The following is a 24,587-nucleotide window of genomic DNA, read 5'->3' as shown; positions in this document are numbered from 1 at the left end:
AGAGCGCACCAAGGGAACTTAATGTGCTTTGGAGTAATTCAACTAAATAAAGTACCAAAGTTCTTAGCCCACTTTCCCGGGGAAAAGGGCAATGAGTTTTCCTGCTGCATAGATGAAAATCAAATGCGGTCACATCCTTCTAACTCTTTCGCCCACATATAGTGCACACCTATGCACATTCCGCCCTCACATGCAGGCTGAAATGTTTTGGTCATTCAGGAACGTCCTGGAATTTTTGCATTTACCGTCAACGTCCCCGTCAGTGGCTGCAAAACTGTGCCGCAGCACAATGTTGTGGCTGTGGTGGTGAATACCCTCAATTCGGCACTTCAAAAAAAAATAAGAAGATACCTAGAAGAAAAGGGGTTTATATAATATCATGTGCTGACAAATAAAAAGTGTTACTATAACAATTTAAATCCTGATCAATTTTAAACAAAATTAAAAATCGTAAAAAATTTAAAATTTTGAGTTAAACCACTGTTATTTTAATAATATCTTTATTTTAAAACATTATTATTTGGGAGTGTAATAACCATTAACCAAACTTACAAATCTCTAAATATAATATGATAATTTTAAAGTTATTTTTCGACATGCAAATTTTATTTTTCAGTGAATGAGCATGGCTAGAAGGTTCAGAGGGGCAGAGTTTGTTCAAGCGAACATTGTTAGCCTGCGGCCAAAAGGCTTTCAAAGTTTTCGTGGTTTGGCTGCCAAAGGGAGGTAAGGGTAAGGGGTGGCATAAGATGGGCCATGGGTAAAAGGGTGACCGGCGGGAGTTGCTTTGAATTATTGCCAAACATGATGGTGGGTGGGTTGCCTTTGCCTTGCTCTGCAGAAAGTTGTAACCAATCGGCCGATGCTCTTTTGCCAAAGGATAAGGAAAAAAGTTAATTGGAAAATGGCCAAATGAGTTCAATTTGATTTTGGCTCAAAAGACAGGAAAATATAGTGTGGGGGAGATGTTTTTATTTGGTATTTAGTCAACTAAAAAACAAGTAACAGTTGAAACTGCCAAACTGCTAGCTACGTTCTTAAAAACCACTGAAATAATACAATAACTTATTTTATAAACCATTTAAAGAGTCTTGAAAAGATAAAATTAGAACATGCTTCAACAAAATGAACAATTTTAGCTTGGTTTTTCTTAAATTTTTTCCTTCTCCTCTATGATTACACAGTAAAAAATAAGTCACATATATTTTGTGAAAGAAATGCATTAACTTAATTTGACTGCCATTACGTCAGCGTTGACATATAGGAAACCCCAAACCCTAACTTGTCATTGATAAATTAAGCCTGCCTGTCAACGCTTTTTTTGTCCTCATTTTGGTTTCCCTTTTTGTTTTGTTGCTATTTTTTTTAATATGAATCCCATTTGGTATTCGTTAACCCAGATACAGATACTCGTATATATGTATCTTTTAGCTACTTCTCTTCGTTACTTTGAGCGACACATTTTGCCCTCCACCTTTTCCTTTTTTTTCTTTGCCTTCCTTGACCATTACCATTAGCATAAACTGGCTGGCGTTTAGCTGTCCATTTTGGGTACCTCCCACTTAAAAAGCTTCTTCTAATTACGCTCTTAAAACAAAAAAAAGTTAATGCATAAAATTTATCTCGTTAATTGATGTCCTCCGCAGCTCAATGACAACTTTGAGTTTGCTCTTGTTATTGCAAATCCTTTTCCTTATGCATTTTTACCAAATTTTTTAACCAACATAGATATTCATATAGCCATATATATTTAATCATTTATTTTTCTCTTTTTTTTCAGATCCAATTAATCGAAACAGTTTTTTTTATTTGGTAAGTCCTGGCCAGTTTGCATTAATAAGATTTATTTTTCGATTGCCACGGAAAAATTACGTACTTTAAATTCTTAACAAGACAAAAGTTTTTTAATTGCGTCTGCATTTTTCCGAATGCTTAAGTATTCAATTTAACTTGTGAAAAATATTTTGAACTCTGCGAACATTTAAATCTGTGAAAGAAACTTTCCAAGAATTCATCTGCCTAAATACCGACCAATGCTGCAAATTGGTACGGCAAATGATTCGAACTTTTGGGGCTATTGCAATCCGCATTATGCTGACCTCAAAACTCATTAACTATGCTTTTCTGGGGTGGGCGAATCCTAGGAATTTAGCGCCACAGAATATGCAATGCTCTTTGGCTCCTAATTGCTGGCATTTGGCATCAGAAAATTTCCCTGCTCAATGAAGCATGCCACCCACATCCCTTTCTCCTTCCCCGCGATTAAGCAAAAGATGAAGGAGAATGCAGTCGCAGCGCAAGTTTAAATGTAATTTCAAATTTTGTGCGACGTTGGCGCGAAAATACTTTGCTCTCTGATTTTTCCCCCCTGATTAAGCTGCATTAAGTACGCTTGACTCGTCACAGCTCAAATCAGCACTACCCACAACCCGCATCTATTTGAAATTAGAGCGCCCACGTTTAATGCAATATGATTGGGATTGAGTGTTTGGCATATGGCATTTGGTATTTGGCATTTGGCATATGGCGTTGATTTGAAATCGTGTTCTCTTTGAAAATGGCATTCGGCAAATTTTTTAGGTTTGAAAGTTTTGCTTTCGCTTAATCAACTGCCTTTATTGATTCTGGTCGTGGCAAAATACCACACACACATATAGGGGGTCTAATTGCTATTTAGTTTTAAACGTTTGGATTGCATACTTTTGTGGGTCACACTTATTTTTGCTTTAAATTATGACCGATAAAGGAAGGGTGGAATAAAATACAAAAAAAAGAAATAAATTGTCAGTTTACTATTTCCAAATGCTGAGAAGACAGTTATTAAAAAACAATCTTACAATTTATACCAATTAACTTAATTTTGTGGTTTAATTAAGCTATATATATATATTTGTTCGTTTTGTCATCGTCATAAAACTTTCATTCACCCAAAAGAAATTGTCGCAGAAACTAAACTAATTTTACCTAAATTTTAAACTATTATGTATGAAAAATGTCTCAATAAGAGGAGTAATTAAATAAAACTTTTGTGGGTTACAATAGGGATTCTAGCTACAGTTTAAGACTCTTCGGTATAGAAATAAAACTAAATGAGTATCATACTATTAAAACTAATAAAAGAATGTTATATCAAACCAGGATGCCTCTTTCAGTTACTCAAACATGCTAAACTATACCGCAGGAACATTGCTGAGGAAAACGACTCTAATGGGTTGATGGGGTGGTGGTTGGTCCAAAAGACTGGCCACTCAGTTGACCCTGGCCTCGGAATTTGAGCTACCTAAACAATTGTCATTAAAATTTGCTCGTGTTGCCACATCGCCTGCTGTGAGTGTGGGGGTGTTATAAATGCCAAGACACGGTCGATGCGGTGGTGGAATTTTCAATCGGTTTACACCTCCCCCATCGCCCAACCTTCAACCCATTGGAGTTCCACAGACGCGTGTCTAATTTGCATTAAAAGGTGAGCCAGCCAACTGGTTGCACCCCTTTTTGGACACTGGCAACTGGAAGCTGGCAATCAACTGTTGCATGAGCTGGTGGTAATCACAGTCACAAAAGGGGTACGCATAAAGGGCCTTGCAACCCCTTCAACAGTGGTTGATTAAATTTTATAATTTTAACGCACAATTTGCGTTGAGGTGAACCATGATTTGTGTTGAAATGTTTGTTGTCCTGGGAAATCCTTTCGCAAATGGAATAAATTACTCATTGAACAGCATTCGGTTTTAGAAAATGTATTATTATTTGGCACGTTTTTCATTCAACATCAAGCGCACATAAATTTGGCTTTTAAAATTATATGCACATTATTTTTTTTAGATATAAAGGGAGTTCTATACAATTGATTAAACTGAAGCTTTATTTATTTACAGCGTAAAGAGTAAAAGATTTTTTTAAATTTCTTTTGGCTCTATTAAATTTTTAAAGAAATGACTTTATAAATATATATATTTTCCCCTGCAGGTGCAGCAGCCAGCAAATATTTATTCAAGTGTTCGACTTGGCAATTCCAATTCAATGGCAAAAATTGAGATTCACTTGAAAACTGAGTGAAAACCCTCAAACATTTAATTTTTTCCTTTTATTTGAAATTTAATTTCCTAATTGAATGGTCTTGCCATGTCCTCTATCATGCGGATGCCTTAGTTCTATTGGCAATTCCAATTAAATTGAAAATTTATCAGTTGCATTTGCATATGGTCCGTTCTCCTATCCTGAAATTGACATTCCTCCATGCATTTGTGGACCTTTTAAACGACAAGAGCCAACAAAATTCATACGCACATTCAACCTTTATTACTTGTTCTGAATTGTTTTTCCGTTGTTTTCATAGCCTACTTGAACTATTTAAGAAATAATATATGAAATTGGTATTATTATTTGGTAAATTATTGAATATGTTTTAATGAATTTTTCCAGAGAGGTTTGTAGGTAAGGGTATTAGTAGTATTTTTTTATAAGAACATATAAAAAGTTTTTAATGTGTGGTGCAGGAATTGCAAAAATTTAAGAACTACTTGAAAGCCTTCAATTTTAAATCGAAAATATCTTTTCGCATAGCTAAAATTGTTTAGATTTCTTAAGTTTTAAATGCGTGTTATACTTTTTTTAAAATTCCTTAACCTTTTATTACCTCCTGCACACGAACTTATCCCTAATAAGCAGTTGAGACTGCAGCATATGCAGCTGCAGGCTTTAATGATATTGTTGCCCTTCTTCCGCTCCTCTTCCCTCCACACTTTTGCACATTTAATTTGCCATTGACAACGTGAAAAACTTCACATGGCATCGTTAAAATATTTGCGTGGTTCTCACCCTGTCATTTCCTCCGCTTCCATCAACATTAACTGACTGCGTGGCTTAATTGAGACTGTCGGGGTGTGGGTGTCACTCGCTTATTAATTTATTTTTATGTTTAATAACAGGCACAGGGTACTGGCGCCGTTGCACCAAGTGACGTCACAAAAAAAAAGAGAAAATGTTTTGATAAAGCTACCCATAACAATGAAATTGTGAAAAGGTTGTAAATTAATACACCAACAGCGAACCAAGTTTTGGCATGCGCCACCCACCTCGTCATTATCTATCGAGCTGTTTATCGCAATGTTGTCCAAAGTGCCGAGAAATAGGTTCATAAATTTCCCCATTTTCACGGAATAATTTCGCTGCAGGTTTCCTGTTTTAAATGCAAGGCAGCAACTAAAGCTTTGCGGGCGGGGCCAAAAAGCCACTTCTGGGGGATTATGGATATCGTTATCTTGGGCTTGGGCGGTCGTTTAATTAATAACAAGCTGATTAATTAGTATTTGTATGCGATATCCTTCGCCGCAAGGGAGGGTCACTTCTGGAGTTGAGGGTTGCGCATTTCCGGTTTTAAACTGAGCGGAATTGCATTATTTCCTACAACACGGCCATGTAAAAGCTGTTGCTTGCCAATGCAAATTGCCATTAATTTCATTAGATTGTCGTCATGGCAATTCCCTTTGCTGATTTTATAATTGCCCAAACCACATGTTGGTTCAAAATAAAGACAAGATGGGGGTATAAAATACATATGGTTCTTGCTAGTAAATGGATTTGAGTGAGTGTGAAAATGGTGAAATCCTGTTTGTATTGCGGTGGCTGCCAATTGCATATTCCCCTTTAAATTTTCCCGCATTAATTGCTTTTAATTGAATAACGTTAGTTGTATAATTGAGAAAGTTATATGTTGAATAAACAATTAAAATTGATTTGGACAGGTAGATTAAGAACTTAACCACTGATATAGAGAGAAAATTTATTACAAATTTTGCTTTAAAAATTATAAAAATTCCATTTATTTATTTTTTATTTATTGCTAGCCATTCTTTTCTGCACAAATATTGCTCCTACATATACATCAAATAAAATCAATTTATTACAAGCTTCTCAAAGGCGGCCTATCCTCTTCCTTACCTGTTTTCTTTTTTTTCTTCACCAATATCTTTTCTGCAATCGAAACTTTTCAGATTACCCTAGACCAAAGCAAAGGAGCAAACAAATTTTATTTGGAATTATATTACAATTTTATTACCTACCGCATGTACATTTTTTGTCAAAGCCGCCGCCGGGCACGTAACATTTTAAAAAACAATTTTGGCTTGATACAATTTCTTGTATTATCACCAGAAATGTATGCAAACACACGAACGGAGGCAACCGGAAAACGACGCCGCAAAGGAGCGCCGTTCAAAGGGGCGTATGGGCAATTTTATTTGCATGCGTGCGCTTCAACGTTCGGCCTGCGGCTGCTTATCACTTCATATATCGCTGAGTGTGGGTGTGTGTGTGTGTGGTTGTGTGAAAGATATAGAACTGGGGACTGTCAGACGCGCTCGCAATTCACAAATTTACTGCAAAAACAAGGTATAAAGAAAAATATGTTCATTTGTTTGCTAATAACTTATTTTCTTTAACTTTACTTTAACATGGCAATAATTTGGATTATAGCATAATTAATTAACGTGACTTAACTTATTAAACTAAAAGCTTGTATATACATTTTGTGAAATAGAAATTTAATAAATTAATAGTTCAGGTAGTGTAAAAACTGTAAATATCCTGCAAAACTTCGGGTACTTAACTTTATTTTACTTACACATAAAAATTCACAAAGACACAAAACCGTAAATAATGTCGGACCATCTTATCGGATATCAGGAAAAAAGGGAGGGTGAGTGTGTGTGTTTAAATATATATAAAGCTGGAGGGGAAGCTGTGTTTTTTTATTGTCTGACAAGGTGGCGCCGCCTTTAATGCGTTTTCATGCCTTATTTAAAATGATTTTCAGTTTACCACTCAGGAAATTACTTACATTTATTGCTTTTGTTTTTTTCCGTTCATGAATTGTGGTATGGCGGGCCATTCCTCTATCCTCACACCTGTTGTCAAGATTAAATAATCTCTGAGGTGACTTCATTTTGATGCCCAATTAAATACAAAAAGTGTATAAAAAGAAAATTTCAGCCACATACGAAAATTTAATTTTCCGCCACAGAAAATGAGAGACGACGGCGGCAACCACAAAATTAAAACTCGATATGTACAAAGAGGCGGGACATTCAATTAATGGACTGGAATGGCGCACACACACAGTGACAAGCCGAGTTGAGTTAGTAGCAAAAGGCAAAAGACAAACTTCGATGTGTGACTACGGAAAGGGAGGGACATGGCCAATTCCCAGGACTCAAAGCAAGCCAAAGCCTGAAAACACCGCCCTCAAGGCTCTTGAAGACAAAAGCGTAAAAGGAAAAAGTTCAATATCTCAAAAGGAAGCCGAGATATAAGGAGTGGCAGGAAAAGCATGACAGCTCAGCATTTTCTGAAATGGGTACAGTCGGTGCTTGGCAGGAATAAGAAATGGACACATGCTAAAGAGCAATACATATGCATAAACTGTGGCGGTCAAAATAATAGAGTCTGTGTTGCCAGAATAATTGAAATACATAAAAAGGTAATTATGTATACAACAAAAAAAATTTTTTTCAAGAATTTTTCTGGTTCGATAGCCTATAACTTGTTTTTCGTATTTGGAAGATTTTAAACATTTTCTGACTATTAATAAATGTAATAGGTGTTTTTAGCCCCTTTAATTATAACTTATAAAAAACACCAAATTTATTTTTTATATATTTTGTTGTTTTCTTCAAAGAAATTTTATAAATATGATTTAAACAAGGAATTAAAACAAAGGTTTCCCTTTATATTTTAAATCCACAACTATTTCTACGAGCACATATTGTGTAATTATCTTAACATTTCAATAAGCAAGGCCTTCGAATGCAATGATGTTGCATAAGGAGCAGACAATCTTGCTTTCGCAGACATATAATATAAACAACTCAACAGCCGTAGAGAGAAATCAATGTCAGTAAGACGCCCTTTGATGTTGTGGGCGGCCGGAGGCGAAAGTAAACTGAATCTTATGTGTAATTGAATGTGTTCCTGCTTTGTTGCTGTGGGTGCTGGGGGTGTTCGACTAAGCTGGCTAAACCGCCCTCGACTGCGCTTCGGATTGTTTAGCATAAGTTTCTTACATCACATTTTACGTCCTACCCCATCTCTTTATGCAAATACGTTGACACTTTATTGCTTTTATTTATGTAATTTGTAGCATCTTCTTGTCATTTACGAAGACAAACATTTGCATTTTCCAACTTAGTTTGAGTGGGAATTCCGCAAAATAGCAAAAACTTTGTACTTGTTTTTTTAATGGCATTTTGCGGGCAACTCCAAGAGATCTTCGAAATTTATTGTAGCAGGGACAAAAACCCGTAAAGGATTCGGAATATTTTAAAGGGAAGTCAATTTATTGATATTTAATGCAGTTTTAAATTATTTTCCTTTGGTATATATCTTTTATAGTCTTTAAAGAGGCGTTAAATTGTTCATATATTTTTAGAGATTTTTTACATTATAAAAACAAAACAATTGGGCAATTAGACGCCCATATTTTAGGGGAAGCCAATTAATTAATATTAAATGCACTTGAAAATTATTTATGGTATATATATTTTATAGCCTATTTAGGCTTTAATATGTTAATCTATTTTGTAAGATTTTTGAAATAATGAAAATAAAGTGGTTGGCCAATTAGACGCCCATTTTTATTTCCTCCACACACAAAATGGCTGTCGCAGACATAATTATGCCAGTCAGCAAACTGTTTACAATGGAGCAGACGAGAATTGGAAAAAATGGAAAACATTCTGATGGAAAGAGGAGGCGAGACACTAAAAAACGGAAAATAACAGATGGCAGTCAGACAAGAAGACGGGCAGGACCTGCCTGGATTTATATTGTTATAGCGATGTGTGTTATCCCTTTTTGTCGCCTCGCCTTTTTAGTCTGGCTTCCAATCGAGTTGCGAATCCGGAATCTGAGACACAATCTGAAACAGAATCAGCGCCTGAATCTGAAACTGAACCTGAGCCTCCGATCCGAGCCCCTCCAGTCCAGAGGCATCAATCACGTTTTTTCACGGACTTCTGGGGCCCGGCACTTTGGTATTTCCACCTCATTTTTGTCAATTTCGTGGGCAATCAAGCGAAAATGCCCACGGTAAGCCTTATTCTACGGTGCTACGTCCTGAATTCTTCGCGTATTTATTAAGTCATGAAAGGGCGTGAAAAACCATCTCCCTCTTACTATCAGGTCATCATGGGGTTGGCCATTTCGCCATCTCGCTATTCTTTTTTATTTGCCAGGCCGTCGATTTAATTTTCCGCATTTTATGTGCTATTTATGTTTTATTGGACCATTTTTAACCTTGTCTGCTCATATTGCGGATTGATTTGGGTTTTCTGGAAAGTAATTCAACAGTTACGCTTAGACTCTAAAAAATTTTAGTTGTCAATTTCTCAATTATTGGAGCACTTTTTTTGATTTGTTTTTTGGTGGCGGATGTATAGTAAATAAAATATTTCTTTAATATATTGGCAGAACTTTAGTTTTAATAAAATATTAATAAAACATTTTAATAAATTTTTAAAAAGTTCCTTTTGACAATACCAAAAAGTTTAAGTAGAACTCCAAATATATTTAGCAACTTCCATAAAAATTCCTTTATATACATTTTGATTAAAACTTACGCTCCTTGCGATAATTCCTTGTGAACTTTTTGCGGAATGAAAATGACAACCATCAAGAGCAGAGTGAACAGGTCCAACTCGTGGCCCGAAAAATTTCCGCAACATTTGCACCATGATAAAAGAACATTTTTCCAACTGACCGAGGGCATTTAAAGTTTTCGTTAGCATTTTCCAGTTTTTTCTTTCTTGGCTCTTTTTTTTTGTTATGATTGTCACGACTTTTGCCCGGCTCATCTGGCTTGTCCATCAGAATGAGCACCCGAGGCGAGGCTACGACTCTCATTAGTTGAACAACTGAATTTACCGAGGGGCAAACTTTACGGAGATCGGGGGAATATAGATATATGGATGGGGTACATGCCTTAGTATTTCAATCAATGAGGCTGAAGGGTAAAGTTGTTCCTGCAACCGAACGCATACTAAAAAGGCGAGCAGATGATGATGGTTTAAAAACTTAAAAATGAGAAAGCGGAAAAGTTAGGGCAAATTGAATTTTGTGCAAAAAAGTTTGCCTTTTCAGCAAACGCAAGAAAATCTTTTAATTCAATCGGCGACGCGATGGGAGCTCTACACTTGTGTTAAATTATTGGCGTTTTGTTGTACTAGGCGTATACTTGATAAGTTCCATATTTTTTTTCCACCATCTTGTCGTAGTAGGCGTATACTTAACATTTTTGCGTAATTTTTTTCGGCCTTTTCCACACTTTTTTTTGTTTTTTTGGACCGGAAGACGCAGATTTGCCTGCCAGTAGCAGCTGCTGCTGCTTCTGGCGAAAACGGAAATGAGAAGTCATGGAGCATTTATCGCAGGATCTGTTCCCTGCTGCCCGCCTCGAAAAAAATCCCCTTCCATCTCTCATCTTTGTGCATTAGGTTTTCTTTATTTTATTATTACGTTTTCAAGTCTGGGTCTCCTACTCACATTTGCATATCAATTTGTTCGCATTCGTTCGTGCTGTACACCCCAGTTTTCTCGCATTTCCAGAATTTCCCCATTTTCCTTTTCCCCCATTTCCTTGCATACTTTTGGGAGTCCGTTCTGAAGTGCATTTCCCATTGTTGTTTAAGGGGAGAAAGGGGCGGAACGCTGCTTCTACTGCGCGTAATCAGGCAAAAATCTGTCTAGCTTTTAGTTTTGTTTTCGCTTGGGGACTTCCTACGGTTTTCGGGTCTCAGAGACTTAAATCGGGATCTGGCATTGGGTTTTCTGCTATCCGCATTCTAATATTTTAGTGCCTTGTTTATTTGCCATTTGCTGCTATGTTTGCTTATCGCTTCTGACAAATGGCATCTGACTGTGGGATTTGTGCTGCTCGGTTTTTATGGAGACGACTCTTCTTGCGCCGAATGGCTCTCATCCAAATTTGTCTAGTATTTATGATGCATAAATCCTTAGGGATTTAACTTGATTAAATGTGACTGTCGAGTCATGATTAATGCCGCCAATGATGGCTCTATTTTTGCCTTAACCAAACTAAATATTTGTTAATCAGGTTTATTTTTATTGAAAAGTATATTATTAACAATATTTAATATTAAACTTAAAAATGGTATTAAATCTGAGTGCTACATTTTGAACTCAATACAAAAAAAAGTAGCTTCGTGTTACCCAATTAAACAAACCGAATTGCTTCACAACTGCTATAAAACTGTCAACCATAAAATTAAATGCTGCATTTCGCTAATAACTGAAAATTAGTGCTTCCGCAGTCAACGAAATTGGACCTCCCAAAAAATTGTATAAAAATTGTGTTAAAGGGGGAAATAAAAGTTAACGTGCACGTGTAAATGGAGATATTGTACAGGGTGGGAAAAGTGTGGAGATGAAGCTTAACACAAGGCAAAAAAACTAGTAAATATTGCGCTATTTTTATACCCTTGCAGATGGTACTCTAGTTTCGGTCAGAAGTTTGCAACGCAGTAAAGGAGACATCTCCGACCCTATATTCTTTATCAGCATCACTAGGAGAGTCGATCTAGCCATGTCCGTCTGTCCGTCCAGTTTTAAAGCTATCGGACGACTATAGCATATAGCTCCCCTAGGAACAATCGGAAAAATAAATTTAAAAAATTATAACTTTGGTGTTTTTTAATTTTTTTGTTAGTTCTTTGAGATACCATTACTAGGTTAAATATTTCAGAATTACGGTTTTATTTTCATCAAAATCGGACGACTATAACATAAAGCTCCCATGGAAACAATAAAAATATTTAAAAAAAATTGTTTTAATTTAACTTTTTTAATTTGGTAATTTTTGTTGGAAATTCTTTTTGGTTATTTAATAATTTGACAGTTCAGAATTACGCTTTTAATTTTATTAAAATCGGAAAACGGTATTCTATAGTTGCGATAGGAATTATCAAATAATTGAGTTGCAAATCATCATAGCTTCAATGTAAACATACACGCAAGTCAATTTTTCAAATTTCAATTTTTAATTTTGTATTTATTTATTTATTTATTCGCTAATGGATAAATCCTTATATGGCTATCAGCTAACTTAACTTTAAAACTAAGTGTTTATTAAAAAATATTCCCTAAGCAATTGCCTAAGCACATACTTCTTGGATCCCCAAACCAATCTAATACTTGGCGGCAAACCAATCGAATACTTGGTAGCAAATTTTTCAAGAATATTTAATTTTTGCAAAAGCTGCATGGGTATATAAATTTTGGCTTGCCGAAGTTAGCTTTCTTTCTTGTTTTGTTATTTACATTTTGACTGCCAAAATGTTTGAGTAACAAAATACTATTTACCTTAAACCAAAATAATAAAATTCAAGTTTAATTTGTTTGCAAACCTTTTATTGTTTATATATATCTTAACAATTCCAGATTTAATTAAAACAAATTTTTTTTTCTGCAAGTTTTAAAATGACAGACTTTTTTTTCTTATAACGGCTTAAGCAACAAAAAAGCTGCAATAAAAAATTGTTTACTTGTGCAATTAAGCCACATAGAGTTGATTTTACCACAGGATTTTTGCATATGCATGAGAGAAGTCCTTGGGATTCCGATTCCCGGATAACTCGACAATATGGCGACACTAAGCTCTGCAGTCGAGCAACACAATTGGCGCATTGAAGAGGAATTTGCGCGTTCGCGATTTTGCTGCATCAGCATAAAAAAAAAGTACGAGACGGGGTAAAATCCAGCAACTGATTATGAAGTATTGTGCAAATATAAACTACCAAGTAGCACTGGGGTTGTAGACACTTGTGCCGCAGCTAAAAACCGATGAGGTTTCCTGAGCTTCTCTAACAAGCAATACCAAAACATGGTCAACTTTCACAGTGCACCCCTTTTTTTCATGCAAATAACAAAGACAAAACATGGCAAAAAGTTAAGCACGAGAACAAGAAGTAGGAAATTGTTACAGGCGTAAACTTTCTAATTGTCTAAATTACATAGACACCGCACAAACTACACCTACGACCTGAAAAAGAAAGGGAGGATGGTAAAGGGTTAGCTGGGCGGTGTAGTGTGGCGCTGCCTGTTTGTTTTTGTGACCAGCGGTGGGCCTTGGCGCAGCTTTGCAGCTTTTTGTTGTTAATTTTTATTGACATTGCCAGCTAGGTAGATTTAGCAAAGTCCTTGTTTGCTTTACTTTTGTTTAGCGAATTTAAGGGATTGTTTTACCATTGCAAAGCAGTGAATTTAATTTTTCTGTATTTTTGAGGGCCCTTTTAAGTAAAAAACTAATTGAATTTTGTTGGTAATGAAAATGCTTATTAAAAACAAAGAAATTTATATTTCGTATTGTATTGGATATTTAAAGGATTTTTTTACATGTTTTGAATTTTATGTACTGAATTTTATTCTTCCCTATTTTTGAGTGGCTTTTGAGACTAATTGAAATTCAATGGTAATGCAAATAAAAGTTGCATTACTTTATTACACATTGAATACAAATAAACTATGTATTTTGGGGTGTATATATACTAGGTGGTATATATTATATATATAAAAAAATATATGATAAAGTCATTTGAAACATTAAAATTGGTAACTTGCTTTCTATGGAATTATTCGCGTGGCTTATCCATTTGAGCATGCAATTTTCATGAAATTCTCGTAAAATATATTTGCCTCTTTGGCAGGCTCCCCAAACCAATGTTCTGCATATTTTTTGGGGCGTGCAAAAATTATTAGCGCAATTGAAAAGTTTATTCGCCAGAGTGTGTGTGCCTGTGTATGAGGCTGTTTTGTGGGCCTGTCATTTGCCACTTTTTGGCACATTTGTTGTGCGTAAACTCGGCTGTCTCACTTTTCAGTGCCCCCTTTCCGTTTCTCTTTACCTCCTTTTCCATTTTCCCAACAAGCACTTGGCATAATAATGAAAAATTAATCGGTAAAAATCCGCACAAAAAGCATCCATTTCGGCGCCGGGTTTAATTGAAACGACGACAATCGGCAAACAGGCGCCGCCGTGCCGGCTAAAAGGTGTGAGGGAGATGGGTAGTTAAAAAAAGAAAGAGAAAGAGTTGGTCTGCGTGAAAGAGAGAAGAGACTTAAGAGAATAGACACGCATAAATTTTGCACAAACAGGCGAGCAAGGTCCCTAAAAGTATGCAGCAAGCTGTGCATACTAATAACCTGCAACCTCGGTTGGCTCTGGATTTTTGGTGGCACCACCAACTTGCCCCTGCGGGTAACGGATCCCAGAGCCATAATGCCACCAGCCCCTCACTGGTTCCCCAACCACCACCACCACTCCCACCCGCCGTGTGCGCGTTTTTGTGTTTGGCGGTTCTGCTGCAACTGCAGTTGGCATCAAAAATTTGCGCATATTAAGTTGTTGATTTGTTGATTTACACTTGGCTTCGCGACTTGCCAACTTCACGAAATTTCCACAGAAATTCAACCAAAAAACCCGCAATTTAGCCAGAGATGGGCCGCGAAAGTGTACAGTGATAGTCTTATTAAACAAATACGTTCAGAAGCATAAAAAAACAATGGGTTTACTTTAAATGTTATCATTCAAATTATAAAAACTTATTTTTGTAATTTTGGTATTCATTCTTAATTCCTGTAGTATTTTAGTTATTTTGTAATAGAACTCTTACTATTTGCAAAGCAACTTACTGTTCTTATTATTTTCAAAGCTGAATAAAATCATATGCGCCTTGCTTACATAAAGGAAGCATTTTCATTATCATTGTCAATAGTAATGCAGTCCTTCAAAGGGAAAAATGCTGCAAACAGTGCCATTCTGCCTACCTCAACTCCTGTTTTTCTGCCTTTTTTGCCCACAATGACTTCCATCTTCATCAGCCCCGGATCTTTACCTCCATCATCGACATCATCATCATTACCATAGTTGGGAGCATCATAATCGTTGGGCTGCTCACCTGTCTCGGTGTTGCATTACCCATCTGCATCCGTGAGCGTTGAAACTGCTGCTGCCACATCCTGTAGAACCCTGTAGCAGACACAGACTTTTCTGGATGGCTTAATAGCCTTTCCCGAGGTATAAAGCGTTTCCCGTGCGACTTGTTGAGTCTGGGGGAAATACGAAATATTGTGGAATCCGGTAGTGAAGTTAAACACCATTATTAAACTTCAATTTGTAGTGGCTTGGAATTTTAATAGAAATGACCAAAGTTGTGAAAGAATAAGTTGAACAGTAGCTGAAGAATGCATGATTTAAATACAAAACAATTCACTTTAAAACTTTGTAAAAATATTACCTTCTACTGAGCTTTTTTTCTTTAATTTCTTTTTTAAATAAATTTGTATTTTTTTATCTATATATTTGTTTATTTAAAACTGTTATCTCTTCTTGTAATATGTTTTGGTTAAATGGGTATTCATACTTCTTTTATCTAACGTATTTTAGGGTGTTTATACTTTCGTTTAAAAAGAATTCATAATTGTGTTTTGTTTAATATGAGCAGCATACTGAAGTTGAGAATTCAGTTGAGTTGAGTGAGTCATTGAGTGGATGAAGAGCTGTCAGAAAGGGTCCTTCTTTCTCCATTACTTGGCAACCCTTTTCCCTGTCGAATTTGCACTTGAGGTAGGTGCTGTTGTTGTTGTTGTTGGCTGTTGCCTTGAGGCGTCTTTTGTTTTGAATGAAATTTGTATGTACCTTTTTATTATTGCATACTTTTAGGCGCTCGCCTCTTTTTTCCAAGCCCGCCAGGTGCTTACATTAAGCGTTATTCAGGGCCCGCTGAATGGAGTTTACCACCAGGAGAGTTAATTTCGCAAATGCAACGGCGAAGAAAAGCCGAGAAACAAAAAGGTAGATGGGTTACCTCTCCATCGGCATGACAAATGATGGGATTGGCGGCATTCTTTCCATCTTCCGTTTTTTTTCACCATCCTTGGTCATTTATCTTACGCTTCGGCCGCTGCAATTGACCATGCAAAATCAATTAATGGCGGCGAGGCACTCAAATCTCCTGGCATACCGCAAGGCGTTTTTCCCAGCTTTTCCACCCACCCGCCCACTTTTTCAGGGACTCACTTAATGCACATTAAGAAGCAATCCCATACACGATCCGAATCGAAGTTTTGCATTACGTTGCGTCGCGGAATACTTATCAGTGAATATATATATATATATACGGTACACAAACAATGATAAATAATTAAAAAATCCTTGGTCCGAAAAGCACACGATTCCATTATCCTACTGATGGCCAAAGGGAACATTCGTGTGTTTCATTACCGCAACGATGTGGGTATTAACATAATTTCATTGTTTCTCAGGTAAATTTGCTCGCCCGGGAGATGATTGATTGACGCCCGAGATTTTATCATAATGCACATCGATGATTTTACATTTAATGTTCCTTTTGACTTTTTAATAAATGCGGGATTATCCTTGAGTATTCTTAATTATTTAAATGCCTTTTTAATATAAGTTGATGGCAATGGAAAACATAAATGGAGTTTTTAAAATACCTGAGCGCTATAGATTTGTCTCTTGTTTCCATTTGGCATTTAAGAATTTTATGAACATTTTAAAACGGAAAATAATTTTATTTTTTGATTTTGTATTTGTAGGTCTAGCACTTTTGACCTTTTTTAAACAATTTTTTTTTCCTACCAGTGAAGTTTACAATAATATTTTGTTAAATATAATCGGTAATAGCAATGGAAAAAGTATCATTGGATTTTTTTACAGTGCTAGTGCTAGGCAATTAATATTAATTTTTTAGTGAAACAATTTTTTGTTCTCTCTGTCCTGGCTTTCACAGGACCTTTTTTTCTCGCGACTGTGCATCTTGTTGACATCGAAGGTAAACCTGGGAACTCTTGCTGAATTGGCCAAACCTAACGCGACCTGACAGCTTCTAGCCAATCTCCGACAGAAAATTCTCACACCGTCATCTGTCAAAGCCATTTGGTGTGGGGCTCGTCCGGGCCTTCTTTAAAGTACAGTCACCACCATCGCATTTCTATGCAGTGTGCAGGTGCAAATGGCCGCAAAAACGTATGCAACACCTTTTGTTTGGCGATCGTGTGCTAATACGCTGCGAAAAAATGGTTCACCCTTGCTCGCACCGCACCGCCTTTCTCCTCGTGTCCCTCTTTACCTGACACTTTGCTATGGCTTTTTGTTATGCATTTTGTTTGGCCGGGCTCTTTCCCTTCTAGCCTTCTTTTGGTCTCCGGCCGCCCGCTATTCTGCGGGCGTTAACCGAGGTTGTTTTGTTGTTGACTTTGCGCTCCAGTTGCTGGGCGCGAAAAAAAAAGAAAGCAGCCTGGGCTTGGCTTACTGGGTGGTTTTGGGTGGCGGATTGAAAGCCAAGCGAATGTTGAGGGTGCATATTTGCCTTTGTGGAACTATCATTAAACAAGAGAAGCCACCAGCAGAAAACTGCGGAAAACTACTACACACAAGCCACCACACAAGCAGTTCACCTCAATCCACCACACGAAACACATCAAAAGCGAGGCCAAAAGACAAATGCACTCACACAAACAAAGCAACAAAGGAGCTAAGCTTTCACTCAAACAAAAACCCAAAAAAAAAATCTAGAATAAAAGTTTTAAAAGCGAAATCATTATAGTTATAGAGTGTTAAATTCGTTGATAAGTTGTCTGGAAATAAAGATACAGAGTGACCAAGAGCCAACAGCTCGGTAAATGCCTAACTAATGATCAATTGTGACCATGCGAGTGAAATAATGATTAAAATTAAGAGCCAACAGTTTATATTTTTTATTCAAAAATACATATGTTGTTATTTATTAAATACACCAGGTTTAAACTTTCATGAAGTAGGTAATTTAATTTTTAAATTCCTTTTTTTTGTCAGTGTAATCACTGCCTTTTGATTTCTCGGCTGCAGTTTCGTAGCCCTTTTAAGCTTCTAACTACCGCTGCTTCATCTGCAGCTTCCTTTTTTTGCAAGCTGAAGCAGAAGCAGTTCCCTTCCTTGACATAATGTGTTTTGCTGCGTTTCCCTCGCTTCCGATTTCAACAGTTATCCTAGTATCCGAGCCATCGCTTTTAGCCCTTTCAGTCTTGCATTTGACATGGCATTTTGCATACAACGGCGATCCACAGGAACTAACAACACTCGCAAAGCAAACAACCACAAAGGATGCCGAAGCAGCAGCCAAGTGTCGAGCTGTTTGCCCAAAAAATGCCTCAAGGACTGTTAAACCGATGCCTGGCATTGTCATCTCTCTATGCTATGGTCTTTTATTTTCCAGCGTTTGTTTTCCTTTTCTTCCTGCCGCTTGTGGGTTAAGCAATTTAAGGATTTCTGTTGGGCATTTGAGTGATTTCTGATTGGTGTGTGTTTGTTGGCAAGTTGTTTTTTCATTTTTGCGGAATGGCAAAGCGTTGTTTGCTGAATGAAAATAGATCAGTTTATGATGCGAAAACTTTGGGGATTGAATACAAAAGAGCAGCAAGATAGTGTTGTGGAGTGTTTTTCTTTTGGTTTAGGTGTTGAAGCGGTTGGACCACAACACGTCTCTCTTTCATTAATATATATGGCATTTATATTTATTATAAGCAAATTTTAAATACATTTTCTCTTCTGATTCAGTAGAAAATACATTTACCAACTTAACTAGTTTCAGCACTTTATTGGTTGCCAAGCGCTTTCGACCCCAAAGGCCCTTCTTTTCCGCGCTCTTCTTATAAAGAGAAATAACGCTTCAATTTGTCTCAAGTTGTCAGGTCGCGTTGTTGTTGGTGTTGGTGTTGTACTATCGCTGCCACTTTTCTCGCCCTGCTACTTTTATCAGCCAACTAGTGCTGCTGCTTTTGTCGGTGACTTTGACACCGTTTTCCACTTTTCGTTAGCATGTGAGCAGGAGCAAGAATGCCAACCAAACCCCCATTTTCGCTTACGTTGACATGGCACTTATTTTCTTATTATTAAGTATATGCTAAGTGGGCCTGTGAGGAGGTGGCGATGTTGCAGCTGCGGAAGTGCGCCAAGTAATGATTACTTTGTGTCTGCCACTGACAAATGCCGTCAGTCAAAGTCAAAGTTGATGACAAGAAGGGATGCAGAATGGGTGCAGGGTACTGCTGTGTGGATGGTGTTGACGATGACTCAATGCGGAAGGAAGTTCAAGCACACAAAAGGTGCACAGTCAATGTAAAGAAGTCGCCGGTCTCCAACATACAGCAGTTCCTTTGGCCTGTGCACTCATGTGCATTGGCTTTCGATGGGATCAGAGAGTGGGCGGAGTAGTCCGTTGACAGTCCATTTCATTGCAAAGAAAGTGAGCTGTAACGGGGATGCGAACAAGAATTGCGAAAATGCACATTGTCGGTTTTAAAATTCTAATAAGAGTTTTTCTTCTTCAGCTCCCAGCATTTATTGTTGAATTTTGAATGAGAACTCTTCGAAGAAAAAAAAAACTTATATAAAGGTTTCAAACCTTATGTATATATAATGTGAATAGAATAAGGAAAAACAGCACTCCAGTAATCTGGCTTACACTTTAACTACTATAATAGGGCTTTTATTTTTCAATTATTTTTTCTCAGCAATCAGGTAATCTGGAGATAACTGGAGATAACAACTTGCAAATTTGGGAAGTGAAAATGTTGTTAATTCATAATTAATATAAAATTAAATAATCATAATAAATAATAATAATAATATATATAATAATAATAATAATATAATAATATAATAATAATAAATAATAATAATAATAATAATAATAATAATAATAATAATAATATAATAATAATATAATAATAATAATAATAATAATAATAATATATATAAAATAAAATAAAATAATAATAATAATAATAATAATAATATAAATAAAATATAATAATAATAAAATAATAAAATAATAATATAATAAAAAATAATAATAATAACTGTTGTCACTTTGCTTGCAAGTAATAAAATCGTTTTATTACGTTTTAACAGTTGTTACTTTCTTGACAGAATTATTCTGGCTAATAATTTCTTTTATACCTTACTAAGAAGTTAGTTTCTATTTAAATGGTTTATATAAATCAATCACTTCGTTGGTGAGCTGATGAACCCCTTCCCAAACGCCATTAACCTGCATTCGTAGTGAATTTTGCTCCAGGGTAGATTTTGAAAAGATTAGGAAAAATCATTCCGCATTGGGTGGTGGCCGGTTGAAAGTCGCCCCCAACACAAAATCCAATTTCCTATCCACTTAGTCATTGATTACCATGGCCCGAACACTGCACACCAACGGCTTCCGTCGCAGCCCGTCAAATCCGTCCACACAACACATCGCCCATGGCCATCTCCACTTCGTTCGTGCCACATCCCCCACTTCCCCAAAAGATCCATCTCCTTGTGCTTGGCATTTCCTCTGTCACTCGCTTTAATTACGCCCCCACTTCGGACGACTTTCTAACCGAGTGACTAGTGACTGGCCAAATCCAGAAATCCTCTATCAATAGATGAAATATGCCCGTCAATGCATTGGCCTCTGGCCATCATCAGTCAAGGGCATATTTTGACAGTGGCATTAGTCGAAAGCATCGAACCTTCTATAGGCTCCATAGCTCTCCGCGTTTATTCTTATTTGCAATAGAAACTTGTCCACGGATGACAATCACTGACTGGCTTTTGGCCAGCAGTTCCCCTTTTGGCCATATAATCTAATCAGGCCTCTTGTTTGCCACGGGTTGTCAACATCAAAATGGCCTTAGCTAACGATGCAAAGTGGCAATCAATATTTTTTTTGTTGCTTCTTCCAATTAAATGCAGATAAAAGTTCTTGTGTGCATATTTTACTCTTTGTCCGCCTGTTCTGGCATGGGCTTTTTGTAATAGGCCAAAAGTTATGTATAGCGAACTCAAATTGGATGTGTCAGTTGCAGGCGATTTGTTAGCTTAATTGGCTAGAGGAAGAAAACATCCGCATGGCTTGCAAGTTCAGGGTAATTATCTTTCCAGGAGAGGATTCTGAAGGCCGTTATAGCTATAAGCTGATATTTTTCCATAAATATCATAGACTTTATTTAATTAATGGTTCATCATGCTGGTGCAAAATTGTTTGCAAAGAATCAAAAACAATTTTGCTGTCATTTTCAGTGAGTTTTTTCTTTATACACGAGTGCTTTTATGACAGCTGTCTGTCGCTTATCATTGTCTGCACTGCCAAATATAAAACAATCGGAATGGGAGTCTTTGGAAACGAGTCGAAGTGTTGATTTATAAATAACCCGTGCTTGTAATACATGAAACGGAAGGCTTCAATTTGATTTTCAAGATAATTTTAATAAGAAGTCTATCAACTGTGCTTACATCTCATCTTTGGAAATGGGCTTACACAATTTGAGAAATTTAAATAGTCAAAAAATAGCTGAACGAGATTATTTATAGTAAAATGTTCAATAAAAAAAAATGGGTAAAAAATATATTGATACCGGTCGATTTGCTTGGAGTCTTTAAAATTCAATAAAGTTTAAGCGAATTTTCAAAAAGCCTAATAAAGTAACACTGAAAAATTTTGTTCACGAAAGTTTGCGCTGATTGTGATAACGGCGGATGCGAAACAGATCTTGTTTATAATTTAGTATCTGTGCAAAATTTCGTTAGTCAATTTGTTAATGAGTATTTCGGCAAATTGAAAATTTACCATGGTATAAATAATGGGGTTTGTGGCTGACAATTTCTACAGTACATTCTCAGTCTGGAAAACGTGAACGTGAACCATCTGCAGACATGAGGAATATTTACGGTAACCGAACACTGGGAATCCATCAGTTGAAGCTAACAAATAACGTTTTGGTCCCACAGCTTTTGCCCTGCTGCTCATTGCAGCCATTGCAAGCACCACCAGCGGTGCCAGCGTTCCCGGCCAGGGCCAACTCCTGTGTCGAAACAAGGCCAACGGCATTCGGGCCCTGGTGCCCGGCAGTTGCTCCAGGTTCTATGAGTGCCACAACGGCATTGTCACGGAATACTCCTGTCCCAACTTCTATGACTTCAAGACCCGCAGCTGCGTGACTTATAACCCTGGATGTACCGAAGGCCTTGTGGTGGAGCCAGTGGCTCAGCATTACGCCCGCGATACTGCTAAGCCGTGCAATGGGGCCACTACCACTGCGCCACCTTGTGAAACTACAACCAAGCTTCCGTGCTCAGACATCTACTCTACCTCGACCACGACTTCCACGACAACGACAACCACCTGTGCCCCAACAACAACCACGACAACCACAACCACGACTACTTGTGCCCCAACGACCACTACCACAACGACCACAACGACAACCACAACAACATGTGCCCCAACCACTACCACAACTACAACAACATGTTCTCCAACAACAACCACCACCACAACCACTGCGGCACCAACTACAACCACAACAACATGTGCCCCTACAACTACAACAACCACCACGACGACAACGACAACTACAACGACTTGCTCGACAACAACCACAACGACAACGACTTGCTCGTCAACAACCACAACAACAACGACTTGCTCCACAACTACAACCACAACAACATGTGCCCCTACAACAACAACAACCACCACAACGACAACGACTTGCTCGACAACAACCACGACGACAACGACTTGCTCGTCAACAACCACAACAACAACGACTTGCTCCACAACTACAACCACAACAACATGTGCCCCTACAACAACAACAACCACCACAACGACTTGCTCGACAACAACCACAACGACAACGACTTGCTCGTCAACAACCACAACAACAACGACTTGCTCCCCTACAACAACAACAACAACCACCACAACGACAACTACAACGACTTGCTCAACAACAACTACAACGACAACGACATGCTCGACAACAACCACAACGACAACGACTTGCTCGTCAACAACCACAACAACAACGACTTGCTCCACAACAACCACCACTGCGGCACCAACTACAACCACAACAACAACGACTTGCTCCACAACAACCACCACTGCGGCACCAACTACAACCACAACAACATGTGCCCCTACAACAACAACAACCACCACAACGACAACGACTTGCTCGACAACAACCACAACGACAACGACTTGCTCGTCAACAACCACAACAACAACGACTTGCTCCACAACTACAACCACAACAACATGTGCCCCTACAACAACAACAACCACCACAACGACTTGCTCGACAACAACCACAACGACAACGACATGCTCGTCAACAACCACAACAACAACAACTTGCTCCACAACAACAACCACTGCGGCACCAACTACAACCACAACAACATGTGGCCCTACAACAACAACAACCACCACAACGACTTGCTCGACAACAACCACAACGACAACGACTTGCTCGTCAACAACCACAACAACAACGACTTGCTCCACAACTACAACCACAACAACATGTGCCCCTACAACAACAACAACCACCACAACGACTTGCTCGACAACAACCACAACGACAACGACTTGCTCGTCAACAACCACAACAACAACGACTTGCTCCACAACAACAACCACTGCGGCACCAACTACAACCACAACAACATGTGCCCCTACAACAACAACAACCACCACAACGACTTGCTCGACAACAACCACAACGACAACGACTTGCTCGTCAACAACCACAACAACAACGACTTGCTCCACAACAACAACCACTGCGGCACCAACTACAACCACAACAACATGTGCCCCTACAACAACAACAACCACCACAACGACTTGCTCGACAACAACCACAACGACAACGACTTGCTCGTCAACAACCACAACAACAACGACTTGCTCCACAACAACAACCACTGCGGCACCAACTACAACCACAACAACATGTGCCCCTACAACAACAACAACCACCACAACGACTTGCTCGACAACAACCACAACGACAACGACTTGCTCGTCAACAACCACAACAACAACGACTTGCTCGTCAACAACAACGACTTGCTCCACAACAACAACCACAGCTTGCGCTGATGTGACAACGACTACCGCATGTGCTGATGCCACAACAACCACCGCATGTGCTGATGCGACAACAACTGCCTGCCCGACAGCCTCAAAGGCGGTAGCTGCCGCCCACTCGAAACGTAATCCCGTCCGCCGGAACCCCGTGCACCGTCTCCTCTGGGAAGTGGCCCAACTGGCGGGCATTTCGTCCACTAGACCCGAGGTTCAGCTTAAGGTCTCATGTGCCGGCAAACCCGATGGATTCCTGATGGCTTCGCCCGAGCGGTGTAACGACTATTACATATGCCGCCACCAGCGTGCCCTGAAGGTCAGCTGCGGTGACAGATACTTCAATGGACTGAAGGGCATCTGCGATCTCCCTGAAAACACCAGCTGTGTTCAGGCGTAAGTGATAGCTAAACCAAATGCTGGGACCAAAAACAACATGGAAATGTGACAACTAACTATGGATCGAAATTTGAAATATTTATAACAGCACTATTTGAACATGCACTTATAAAACAGCAAAGGCTTCTAAAAGGCTATTGACAAAAAAAATACGTTTTTCGTTATTTTATTGGGCACAAAAATTATTTCTTTATTTTG

At 38.1% G+C, this 24,587-nt stretch overlaps 2 protein-coding genes across 7 annotated transcripts in view; both read left to right on the top strand.

Moving 5' to 3' along the window:
• LOC128258519 (furin-like protease 1) overlaps positions 1-24,587 on the top strand; it is a 143,642-nt gene that overhangs the window by 58,950 nt on the left and 60,105 nt on the right. For all 6 annotated transcript variants that reach the window (XM_052990168.1, XM_052990177.1, XM_052990184.1 and 3 more), the window contains one exon: positions 1,781-1,812. The gene's annotated coding sequence lies outside the window, so the exon portion shown is untranslated. The remainder of the gene's footprint in view (positions 1-1,780; positions 1,813-24,587) is intronic.
• LOC128258629 (mucin-5AC) lies at positions 21,725-24,543 on the top strand. The gene is made up of 2 exons (XM_052990340.1): positions 21,725-21,782; positions 21,842-24,543. Exons 1-2 carry the CDS (start codon positions 21,767-21,769, stop codon positions 24,388-24,390), a joined length of 2,565 nt encoding a protein of 854 aa, XP_052846300.1. The 5' UTR covers positions 21,725-21,766; the 3' UTR covers positions 24,391-24,543.

Source organism: Drosophila gunungcola, chromosome 3R (genome assembly GCF_025200985.1).
Source record: "Drosophila gunungcola strain Sukarami chromosome 3R, Dgunungcola_SK_2, whole genome shotgun sequence".
Taxonomy (NCBI): Eukaryota; Metazoa; Arthropoda; class Insecta; order Diptera; family Drosophilidae; genus Drosophila; species Drosophila gunungcola.
The sequence above is the reverse complement of the archived record's forward strand: the minus strand, read 5'-3'. Positions and strand labels throughout refer to the sequence as shown.